At 48.9% G+C, this 11,794-nt stretch overlaps 1 protein-coding gene across 1 annotated transcript; it reads right to left on the bottom strand.

The window, feature by feature from the left end:
* Positions 1–4,129: 4,129 nt before the first annotated feature.
* IL12A (interleukin 12A) lies at positions 4,130–6,957 on the bottom strand. The gene is made up of 7 exons (XM_062499454.1): positions 6,884–6,957; positions 6,445–6,709; positions 5,506–5,613; positions 5,351–5,392; positions 5,114–5,218; positions 4,608–4,663; positions 4,130–4,247 (listed from the first exon to the last, which is right to left on the bottom strand). The coding sequence occupies exons 1-7, from the start codon at positions 6,955–6,957 to the stop codon at positions 4,130–4,132; spliced, it is 768 nt and encodes a 255-aa protein (XP_062355438.1).
* Between the last annotated feature and the right edge of the window lie 4,837 nt (positions 6,958–11,794).

Genomic DNA, 11,794 nt, shown 5'->3' with positions numbered 1-11,794 from the left:
AACGAGCAGAAGAGGAGCACAAGCAGTGAGTGACCCTGCAGATCCCTTGGGGTGGGGCCCTCATTCCTTGTGCCCCTCTCTGGGGACAGGGGACAGGAAGGACAGCACCTCTGCTCCCTTCCCAGGTGTGAAAAAGAGGAAGCCAGCCCTCAACATCCGGGAGGAAGAGGAGCTCCACAGCAAGAAACAAAAAACTGGCAGCACTGCAGGTGAGAGCTGGCTGGGAGAGAGCCCGGTTGGGGTTTTTGGGATCTGTCATTGAAACTGCTTCACTTCTCCAAAGATTCTTTTCTCTGTGGAATGGTCCAGGCTTGGGGAAGAGCAGCTGGAAAGGTGGAAAAAGGAGCTGGGGGTGCTGGCTGGAAGTGGCTGGATATGAGCCAGGGGTGGCCCAGGAGGTCCCAGCAGTGACTGCCTTGTGCTGGCTCTGCTGAGGCTCCTCCAGCCCTGGGACTCTTCTGGGATCCTCACAAGGACATGGAGGGGCTGGAGCGTGTCCAGGGAGCAGAATGGGGTTGGGAAAGGGGCTGGAGCAGCTGGGAAAGGGTTTGGAGAATTCCTGAGGGAGCTGGGAAAGGGTTTGGAGAATTCCTGGAAAGGCTGGGAAAGGGTTTGGAGAATTCCTGTGGGGAAAGGGTTTGGAGAATTCCTGAGGGAGATGGGAAAGGGTTTGGAGAATTCCTGAGGGAGCTGGGAAAGAGTTTGTGGAATTCCTGGAAAAGCTGGGAAAGGGTTTGGGGAATTCCTGTGGGGAAAGGGGCTCATCCTGGAGAAAAGGGGGATCAGGGGGTCCTTGTGGCTCTGCACAAGTCCCTGACAGGAGGGGACAGCCGGGGGGGATTTGGGATCTTCTCCCAGGGAACAGGGACAGGAGCAGAGGGAACAGCCTCAAGCTGGGCCAGGGGAGGCTCAGGGTGGATTTTGGGGGAAAATCCAATGTTTTTCAGACGGAATGGGAGCAAAATGCTTGACAGACCAACAGCTGCTGGTGATCGCCAAGCTCCTGGACCGGCGCTGGAGGGAAATCGCCATCGAGTGTCTCCAGATGGAGATGAAGGACATCGAGGACATCAGGGCCATGGAGGAGGAGGTGAACATGCAGAAATTCCTGGTGCTGATGAAGTGGAGGGACAAGGAGCAGGGCAATGGAACCGCTGAGGCTTTGCAGAGGAGCCTCGGGGAAAAAGCCACCTACGAGATCCTGCAGGCACTGCAAGGTACCCGCTCCCGCTCACTGAATCCATCCCTTTCCAGCTGGATTCTGGGAATTCCAGCAGGGAATTTGCCAAATCCCCAGTGCTTGGTTTATTATGGAGGTCAAAATTGTCTCCCTTCAGCTTGCGGCAGTGACTTTGTGTTTTGGGGTGTTTTTATCCTTCCCTGCAAGGGCTGATACAAAATGAAGAATATTTTTTGCCCGGAGTGTGGAGAGCACTCCCAGCATGACCTGGGTATCCAAACCAGCTCTTGGGAACTCCTAAGAGGAGCTCTTTGGGTTTTTATTTCAGGAATGGTTAATTAATGGTTAATTAACACCTTCCCTGATGGATGGATTTCCCAAGGAAGCTCCCCCTGCTTTCTGTGGAGTTCTTATGTTCAGTTCACCTTCTGCAAATCCAAATTATTCAAGGAGCTGGGAATTATCCCTGCCCATGACAGGGGTTGGAATTAAATGACCTTTAAGGCCCTTTCCTACCCAGGCCATTCCATAATTTTATGAACTCAGCCAGTCCTCAAAAATTAAACTGATTGATTTTTTTTTTTTTTTTTGCTTTTTGCGAAAGCAAAACTTTGTCTCTTTCTTAATTCCTTAACTTAGGACCAAAGGAAACGGCCTCAGGGGAGGTTTAGATTGGATATTGGGAAAATTCCTTCTTGGCCTGGCCCAGTCACCAGCCTGGAGGGATTTCTCAGATGTGTGGGGACATGGGGCAGGAGTGGCCTTGGAAGTGCTGGGGGAATGGTTGGACTGGATGATCTCAGGGGCCTTTTCCAACCAAATTCCATGATGAATTCTCCCTGGAAATAACCTGGCTGGAAAAGGGAGATCTCTCCCTCACAGACTCTGTGCACAGCTTGTGCTGCCTGGCTTGGGGTTTAATACATTTCTTTTTCAACTTGAATATTTTAAAATTCAAATTCTCTCCATTTGAATCTTGCAGGAACTTCCAGAGATCCCATAATCCAGGTGTGGTTTTTTATTCCCTCAGGTTTCTTGGCTCAGAGCTGAGCCAAGGAAGGAGGAGGAGGAGGAGGAGGTGGGAGCTTCCCAGCCCAACCATTCCACTCCCTGGGATCCTGCTGGGACTCAGGAATGTTCATGGCATCACCACTCAGTGGGAAGTTCAGGCAGGATCCTCCAGAGAAATGAGGATGGAATTTGGTGTGGATAGAAGCCACTTCCAAGACTTTCAGGAGAGGTGGATCCTGGAATTCCGGGCTCCACCTCCAGGGAAAGCCACAAACACTGGAACAAACCACTTGATCTTTTTCATCAAAAAGAAAAAGATTTTTATTTCCATCAGGGAAAAACAGGGTGAGGAATTCCCCTGGAAACTTTCATCCCCTTCCAAAAAGCACTGAACTACCAGAATCGTGAGGTACATTGGATTTCTCATGGATCAGGGAAGAATAATCCTAAACCTGTACCAAATCCCTTTGCATAAATCACTGCATATATGGAATTATTGTACAGATCCTCTACATTCAGTCTTTGTTAAGCTGTGGTTTTGATTGCTGAAATTCCCAAAGATGGGAACACCACTATGAACTCCAGGCAGCTTGGAATTTCCCCATGGAATTTCTTCTCCCTTCTTTTCTGTATAGTTTGTCTCCAGATTTTTACGTTGTATAATTCTTTTTTATTTTTTTTTTTTTTGTACCGGAAACTTTTTATACTTTTTTATTATTTTTTTTATTTGTTTTATTCAAACTTGAATAGAATTTAGGTGCTTAAAATGTGAGGAGCTGAAATCTCTGTGCTGCAGGATTGGAAAAAAAAATTGGGAAAAATGGAATCGGCAGAAGAGAGGAGTGACCAGATCCAGGATTGTCTTGTTTTTAAGGCCGTGGGATACTTGGGATCATCTTCCTCCGTGTATGTTTGGAAAAGGAAAACATACTTTTGAAAAATAAGAATTAAACAGGAAAAAAATTCCATTATTTCTGTCTGAATTTTGATTTTTGTTTTAATTGGATGAAGTGTTGGGGATGAAGTTGTTGATTTCCTGGGAAGAGGAGGAGGATGGAATTTGTTCCTGAGCATCTGGAAAAGCTGGAGGTGCCACCAAAAGCATCCAAGGGGTTTTCTTTTTGGGATGGAAATCCCAAAATATCCCATCCCATTCCAACCCCTGCCAGGGGCAGGGACACCTGGTCCATCCCAGGTTTTTCCAAGAGGGAAACTTGGATTTTAAAGCACCCCAATTACAGGGAGGTGCCTTCCCATGCCAGCAGCATCCAAAATATTCCAAAGGATTCACGTTGGATCCCAAGGGATAAAAATCACCATGACTTTGAAGAAACATTGATTTTATTAAGCAATAAATAGAATAAATAGGGAATATCATAAATAAATCATGGACTAGACTGGAATACCATCATAAATAAATCAGGGAATTTTAAATATCATAAATCAGGAAATACAAATCAAGGAATATCATCATAAATCAGGGAATACAATGGAACATCATCATAAGTTAAAGAATATCATAATAAATTAAAGAATATCATCATAAATTAAAGAACATCACCATAAATAAATCGGGCAATAGAATAGAGTATTATGATAAATCAGGAAATAGAGTGGAATCTATCAAGGAATATCATTAACAAATCAGGGAATAGAACGGAATCTCAAATCAAGGAATATCATAAATAAATCAGGGAATGGAATGGAATATCATCCTAAATCAAACATGGAGTAGAATATCCCGAGTTGGAAGGGATCCCCAAGAAAAGGGATTCCCATAAATAGCTCTGAATTCCTGCAAAATCAGAATAAATACGGATAAATTAGAGTTGGGAACATTTCGGTTTCCCAAAACCCGGGAATTTCACAGGGTTTGAAAGGCACAAGTCCCTGCGAGCAGGTCTGTGGGAATTGTGTGGATTTCTGGGATTTTGGGGTTCAGAGGGAGCTGAGGAAGTTCAGCATCCTGCTGATGGTGACGCTGCGGATGCGCAGAGCCTGGAGCACCGCGCAGAGCCGCAGCCGCTCCGGGAACGGCGCCGACCCCAGTCCCGACAGTCCCGGTCCCCGTGATCCCGATGGCCCCGATCCCGACAGTCCCGGTCCCCGTGATCCCGATGGCCCCGATCCCGACAGTCCCGGTCCCCGTGATCCCGATGGTCCCGATCCCGACAGTCCCAGTCCCTGTGATCCTGATGATCCCAATCCTGACAATCCCAGTCCCCATGATCCCAATGATCCCAATCCCGACAATCCCGGTCCCCGTGATCCTGATGGTCTTGATTCCAATGATCCTGATGACCCAGATTGTCCCAGTGATCCTGATCTCAGTGATCCCGATCCCAATGATCCCAGTGATCCCAGTCCTGATGATCCCGATGATCCCAGTCCTGATGATCCCGATGATCCCAATCCCGATGATCCCGATCCCAACGGCGCTTCCGGAACCTTCCCAGCGCAGCTGCCCAGGGCCTGCACGGAGTTAGGAAATGTCTTAAACCAAAAAGTTCTTTGGGATATTTAATTGGTCATGAATAGAGTGAGGGAAAATTTTGGGATATTTAATTTGTCATCAACAGACTGAGGGAAGAATTTGGGATATTTAATTTATCATTAATAGACTGGGGAGAATTTGGGATATTTAATTTGTCATTAATAGACTGAGGGAGAAATTTTGGATATTTAATTTATCATTAGTAGACTGAGGATAAAACTTGAAATATTGAATCTTATCATGAATAAGGTAAAATTTCTAATATATCATGACTGCATTTATAGGACTGAGACAAAAATGTTAATTTATCAACCTATAATCCACCCTGTGTCCCATCCAGTGCACCAGGGCTGTTATTCAATATTTGGAGGATAAATTGAGCTTTTTTTTTTTTTCCCTATTTCCTGAATTTTGGGGTAAATCCTCACCTCCAGCATCCTATCGAGAGCCCCCAGCAGCTGGGAGTCCTCGAGGTTCCCCAGCTGTGCCCTGTAGGCTCTCACATCCTCAGAGATGCCCTGCAGACATTTTCCCTGAGAGAGGGGAAAAAAAAAAAAAAATTAAAAATGGGAATTGTCAGGAAATTTGGGAATCTGCTGCTCCTTTAAACACACGAGGAGAAAAAAAAAAAAAAAAAGAAAATCTGCTGGGGAATTTCTGTTTACCTTATCAAAAGTCGATCTTTCCAAGGTTGGGCAATTTCCAGGCTGTAAATTAAATGAGGAACAAGATTTGTGACTTAATGGGAGCGTGGATTTATATATTCCACGAAACTAGGAGGCAATAATTTAAATTTTAGCACAATTTCTCTGTGTTTTACCCCTGGCTCCTGAGCTGTGCAGGCTCTGATGGTGTTCATTTGGTTCTCAGTGATGTCCTCCACATCCACCTCCTCAAGGGTGCACTCAAATCCCAGCGTGTCCAATTCCTGGGGTGAAAAGGGAATTAAAAAGGGTGCTTGACAGCTTCACGATGCAGTTTATATATATTTTATCCATTTATACACCATAATTTCATGTGTCTCAGCTCTCTGTGCTCAGATGAATCCCAGGAATGAGGCTCTGGGATAACTGTGGTTAAATATGAAATGCAGGAAATGGATTGGGAATAATCCCAGGTTTTGCACAGATTTGTTTTTATATTTTACTGGGGATTGCTTTAAATTATTGTCAGACGTGGAATTTGTGGAGAGCTTTACGGCAGGAGAGTTTCAAATGGAAAAGATAGCAAATAAGTGTGGGGAGCAGCAGCTGTTTGGTGCTGGGGGTTTTTGGGGTGGTGGAAGCAAAACCAGCAGGATTTTTAGCCAAAAAAAAAAAAAAAAAAAAATAAATAAATAAAAGGAAAAGAAAGAACCTGAGCAGAGATCCCTGTTCTGAAGGGCTGAGCAGGGCAGGGAGGAAACAGAGAGCAGGGATGGAGAGGGAAAGGGAGTGCCCACCCTCCTGGGGCCACCAGGGACATCCTGGGGACCTCCTGGGGCCACCACTGTCATCCTGGAGCCACCGGTGACCTCTTGGGGACACCACTGTCATCATGGGGACACCAGTGACATCCTGGGGCCACCGGTGACCTCTTGGGGACACCACTGTCATCCTGGGGCCACCAGTGACATCCTGGGGCCTCCGGTGACCTCTTGGGGTCACCACTGCCCTCCCGGGTACCACAGTAACCCCATCCCTGCCTGGCTTGGTGCCATCCCCACCCTCCCGGGTACCACCTGTGTCCCATCCCCGCTCCCGTCCCGTTCCCCGCTGACCTTCAGCAGCTGCACGGAGGCGTTGGCGGCTTCCAGCAGTTCCCGGGAGCGGCTCAGGCAGTGGCAGGGCTGGCTGGGCAGTGCCAGGACAGGGCTGGGCCGTGCCAGGACAGGGCTGGGCAGTGTCCGGACAGGGCTGGGCCGTGCCAGGACAGGGCTGGGCCGTGCCAGGGCCGGGGGCAGCAGCAGCGCCAGGCACAGCAGCAATGCCCTCCCGGCACCGCCAGGCGGCGCTGCCCGCCCGCTCCCGGGGCCATTCCCGGTGTTATCCCGGGTGCCCCTCCCGGTGCTCCTGGAGCCGTTCCCGGCGCCGCTCCCGGTGTTATCCCGGGTGCCATTCCCGGCGTTATCCCGGGTGCCCCTCCCGGTGCTCCTGGAGCCGTTCCCGGCGCCGCTCCCGGTGTTATCCCGGGTGCCATTCCCGGTGTTATCCCGGGTGCCGCTCCCGGTACTCCTGGAGCCGTTCCCGGTTCCGCTCCCGGTGCCGTTCCCGCTGCTGCCGCTCCGCTCCATCTCGGTCTCCATCTCGGTCTCCATCTCCATCCCCATCTCCATCCCCATCTCCGTCCCTCTGCGGTCCGTCCCGGCCGGGCACAGCCCTTATAGAGCCTCTGGACCAGCGGGATTTTCCCCGCGCTCCTCTCCGCCCCGGCCCGGGCCGGCCGCGCTCGTCCCGAGAGAGGCGGGTCCGGGAGTCCCGGCCGGGCCGGGCCGGGGATGCTGCGGGCACAGCCCGGGCTCCTTCTGCACCCAGAGCCCCCAGAAAAATGGGTTTGGATCGGGCCAGCGCGTGGATAAACTTTCATGGAATCACGAAGTCACGGAGTGGTTTGGGTTGGAAGGGACATTAAAGATCTCGCTCCAATGGCAGGGACACCTTCCACTGTCCCAGGGTGGCCTTGGGCACTTCCAGGGATCCAGGGGCAGCCACAGCTGCCCTGGGGCTCCCAGCCAGGAATTCTTTCCCAAAATCCCACCTAAAGCTCCTCCTCTCTCAGTTTGAATGCATTCCCTCTCTGTTCTGTCGCTCCATCCCTTGTAAATCGTCTCTCCCCAGCTTTTCCATTTCTGTTCTTCATCCTGCTCACTTCTTGGGGAAAAAGTGGCAGGATAAGAGGAGACAACCCCAGGGTTCACCAGAGGAGGTTCATGTTGGATGTTAGGGAGAATTCCTTCATGGAAAGGGTTGGAAGGCACTGCCCAGTCCCCATCCCCAATCCCTGGAGGGATTTAAAGCCCTGTGGAGGTGGTATTTGGGGACAGGGCTTGGGGTGGCCTTGGCAGTGCTGGGGGTGCTTGGACTGAATGAACTCCGAGGTATTTTCCAGCCTCAGCCATTCCCTGATTCTCTGATTCTGCAGTGACAAAATCTCACTAATGAATGTTTGTGAAAACCTGCCTGAGTGTTTGATTTTGCTGAAACATTTGGAATAATCAACAAATATTTTAATATCGGCTTCTGTTTTTCTTGGCCATTCTCAGCTGCACCAAAAAGCTGCAGAAAACTTTTCTGTGCATTGGGACTGCCATGAAGTCACTGGGATTTTTGCTGTCAAATTGGAAGGGAGCAGGATGAATCAAGAGTTTTATCTCGCATTTTCAGATTCTTCTTCTTTTCACTGTTTCCTATAAGAAGCCTGTGGCGTGTCCTGAGACTTCTTTTTGCTCCAATACCAGCAGTGCATCACTTTCCAATTTCTCTCTGTGTTTTCCACTTCTGCCCCGTCACTTCACCGTGGGCTGTGGTTTCCAGCTCGTGTAGGAGCCGCATCTTCCGAGAGCCAAAAGTGAAAGAGAATTTTGGGATGTGCTGCTGGGCTGTTCCTCAAAGGCACCACTTTGGCTTTCCAGGTTTCTCAGTCCCTGCTCCCAGCAGCACACGAGGTTTCCCAGCAGGATCAGCAGCGGGGTGGGATTTGGGTTTAATTTTCTGCTAAATTGGGATATATCTTAATTATATCCTCTAGGTCTCTCCTGTAATCCTGGCTGCTGCTGCTGGGAGTGTTCCAGGCCAGGCTGGGTGGGTTTGGGACACCCTGGGATAGAGGGAGGTGTCCCTGCCCACGGCAGGGGGTGGAATGGGATGGGATTTAAGGTCCTTTCCAACCCAAACCTTTCCAGGATTTTGGGATTTTAATTCTGCTGAGTGGATTTTTTTTTTTTTTTTTGTCCCAGTGGAAGAAGAAATCCATCTTCTCCTCCTTCATCTCAAAGCATCCTCTGCTTGAGCAGGCTTAGCCTGAACGAAAAATCTCAATAATTAATATTTATATTAATCATATTTGAGCAAAATGATGCGTTTTATACATTTTAATATATTTAAATAAGATAATTACCCTTGAGCAGCTTGGGGCAAGGGCAGTCCCAGAGGAATGGGAGGCAATGCTGAAATGGAAAGGGAATAATTAAAGATCTGTGGGCTTAAAGATCTGTGATGTTCCTTCGTGTTTATTCCATGGAATCATAAAATCATGGAATATTTTTAGGTTGAAAAGGATATTAAAGCTCATCCAGTTCCACCTTCCACTATCCCAGGTTATTTCAAGCCCAGCCCCAACCTGGCCTTGGACACTTCCAGGGATCCAGGGGCAGCCACAGCTGCTCTGGGAATCTGTGCCAGGGCCTGCCCAATATAGCAAATAAATATAATAAATATAATATAAATAATAACTGTTATATATTTATATATAACAGATAACTGTTAAGTTATAGAAGTGTTAGCAGCTCTACTATTTTCCACAAGAAAATGTCATTCCACTGCCTGTATTTCAAGCAGAAATCACATTTGTTGGAATTATCCCCCAGAGAAAAGTAAGGATCATTCTGGCTCCCTATAAAATTAGATTTGATCTAATCCAGTCAAAACTCGGGGAATCCCTGCTCCTGGCTCTGCCCTCACCCAAATCAATACCCAAAAGTCCTGCTTGAGAAAGAAAGGGAAAACACAAATCAGAAAGAAACCTGATGAGAAAGCCCCAAAGCCCAAGGGCTGTGCTCAGTTTGGTTTTGAGGCCTGGAGATTCGAGTGATGAGAAATGGGATCAGCTCCAGCTCTTCTGAAAAGGCAGGAGGTTCCTGGAAATGTCCTGCCTTTTTGTTTCACTCTTGGCTTCTCTGCCCTCTCATAAATAGAAATGGAATTTTTTTTGGCTCCGTTTTGGCCAAGGGAGGTGAGGAGCGTCCTGTTTTCCAGGTAAGAATCGCAGACATCACCCTGTGCTTTGAGGGAAATGAGGTTCGGGATGTTCCCGACCAGCTGGGGGATGTTGAGATGGATTTTCCTCATTAGCAGGCTCCAAACCCTTTGGGATGGTCACGGAGTCACTTGTGGCATCCTCAGTGGGAAGGGTTTGGCTCTTTCTATTGCCTGGCACTGGAATTAGCAATAATTTTCTATCTCTAATTAAGCAATAATTACAGAGAAATAGAAATTAAAGCTGCAGGATGATTAAATCCCACCCAGGCTGACGGTCAGCTGCAGACAGAGATCACTGCTCCATTTAAAAAAAATGGGAAAATATTGCATGGAACGGGATTTCTGCGTGCAATTAATTAAAATAATTTGATCCTATTTGCTGCTTGCAGAACTTGTGGAATATGGAATCTGTTCTTTCCTTTTGGATCATTTTTTGGGCAGATCCAAGGTCAGATTTATCACCAGAAAGGCCTCACTGTCAGAAGCTGTTTCTGGTTTGGGCTGGGGACGGATGGCTCCATAAAATAAGGGGAAAAAAGGGTCAGGAGAAACTTTCCTGGGTTTTCTTTGTAGCTGTTGGTTGTGATTCCTCATGGAATTCCCTGAAATTCCTAATCCCAAGCCTTTGCTTTTGCTGGTATTTCACCAGGGGGTGTTTGTGGAGCTTTCTTGGGGTGCTGGAACCTCTCAAATCCCAGCTCACTCACCTGCATCCCTTGGCTTTTTTTGTTGTTGTTGTTTTTTTTCTCCCCAAGTTGTCACCAGAATTCCTGAGATTTTCCCCGTGATCCATGCTGGTTCCTGGCTCTTGGATTCCAGGGAGCAGCCTGGGCAGCTCTGGGACCCCCCCAGCCTTGGGATCCCCAAATTCAGAGGTTGTTGAGTGGAGGCTCCAAAGTTCCAATCCCCTTTCCAGGGTAAGGGATTCCTCCTGGAACCACTGGGAACCACTGGATCAGGGTTGGGATTCCCTAAAAAGCCCAGAGGGTGCATTTTGGGCAGGGAATTTCTCCCACTGAGTTGGGAGGAGCAGATACAGGGAGAAATTCTTCCCTGGGAGGGTGGGGAGGCCCCAGCCCAGAGAAACTGTGGATTCCCAGAGAAAACTTTGGATTCCTCATGGCTGGAAGTGTCCAAGGAGAGGCTGGATGGGGCTTGGAGCACCCTCGGATAGTGGGAGGTGGAACTGGATGAGCTTTGAGGTCCCTTCCAACCCAAAGAAACCCAAACCATTCCACGATTTTATGATTCCACAGAATGAACACAAAGGAACATCACAGCCCAGCCCACAGATCTTTAATTATTCCCATTTCCCTGCCCGTGGAACTGGGATTTAGGGTCATTTCCCAACCCAACCCATTCCAGGATTTTATGGCTCCGTGTGGGTCCATCAGCCCTGAGGGGTCTGTTTAAAAATTCCCGCGGAATTAACAGGAATAAAAACCTTCAGGAAGCACCAGCAGGGGCTGGATGGAGCTGCAGGGAGGGGTGGGGCCTCCAGCAGGTGCATCCCGCTGGAATTTTGGGAATCCTGCGAGCTCATCCTGCCTGTCCGGCCCCAAAATCACCCTGAGGATGAGTGGGGCTGGTGCCAGCTGTGCCCAGCTGTGCCCGTGGTTTCGTGGCACTTTCGGGGAGCTCTTTCTCTCTCGCTTTCAGTTTTCACCCTTGACAGCAATTTCTCAGCTCTGGGTGCTTTTTCTGCTCCTCGCCCGCCCCTGTCACCTCCAGGCTGTGGGTGCTGTGCTGGGCAGGCACGAGGGAAGCAGGGATGGGGGGAAAGCAGGAATTCGCTCCTTGCCGGGTTTGGATTTGCCCTTTCACCTCACACTGGCTTTGCACCTGGAGAAAAGAAAGGAATCTGATATGGGAAGAGCTGGAGCTGATCAGGGAGATTTTTATTTTTTTTCAGCATTTTTTCGATGTCACATAATTTCCCAAGTGCCCTTAATGCTGGAATTCTCCATTCTGTCCCAGGGAAGCTGTGCCAGGCCAGAAGCTGAGCAAGCTGAGGAGATGCAGAGCTCAGAGCCCTGGGAATGCCTGAGAGCTGCTGGGGTCACCCACGGGCACAGAAGTCCCTGGGCTCCAGTCCCAAGGACGTGGATTTGGCAGCAGCGATTCCCAGGAATGCTGTGGCCAGGATTTCACCGC

Source organism: Cinclus cinclus, chromosome 10, assembly GCF_963662255.1.
Source record: "Cinclus cinclus chromosome 10, bCinCin1.1, whole genome shotgun sequence".
In the NCBI taxonomy this organism is placed as follows: Eukaryota; Metazoa; Chordata; class Aves; order Passeriformes; family Cinclidae; genus Cinclus; species Cinclus cinclus.
Note: the sequence above shows the minus strand (reverse complement) of the source record. Positions and strands in the feature narration are given on the sequence as shown.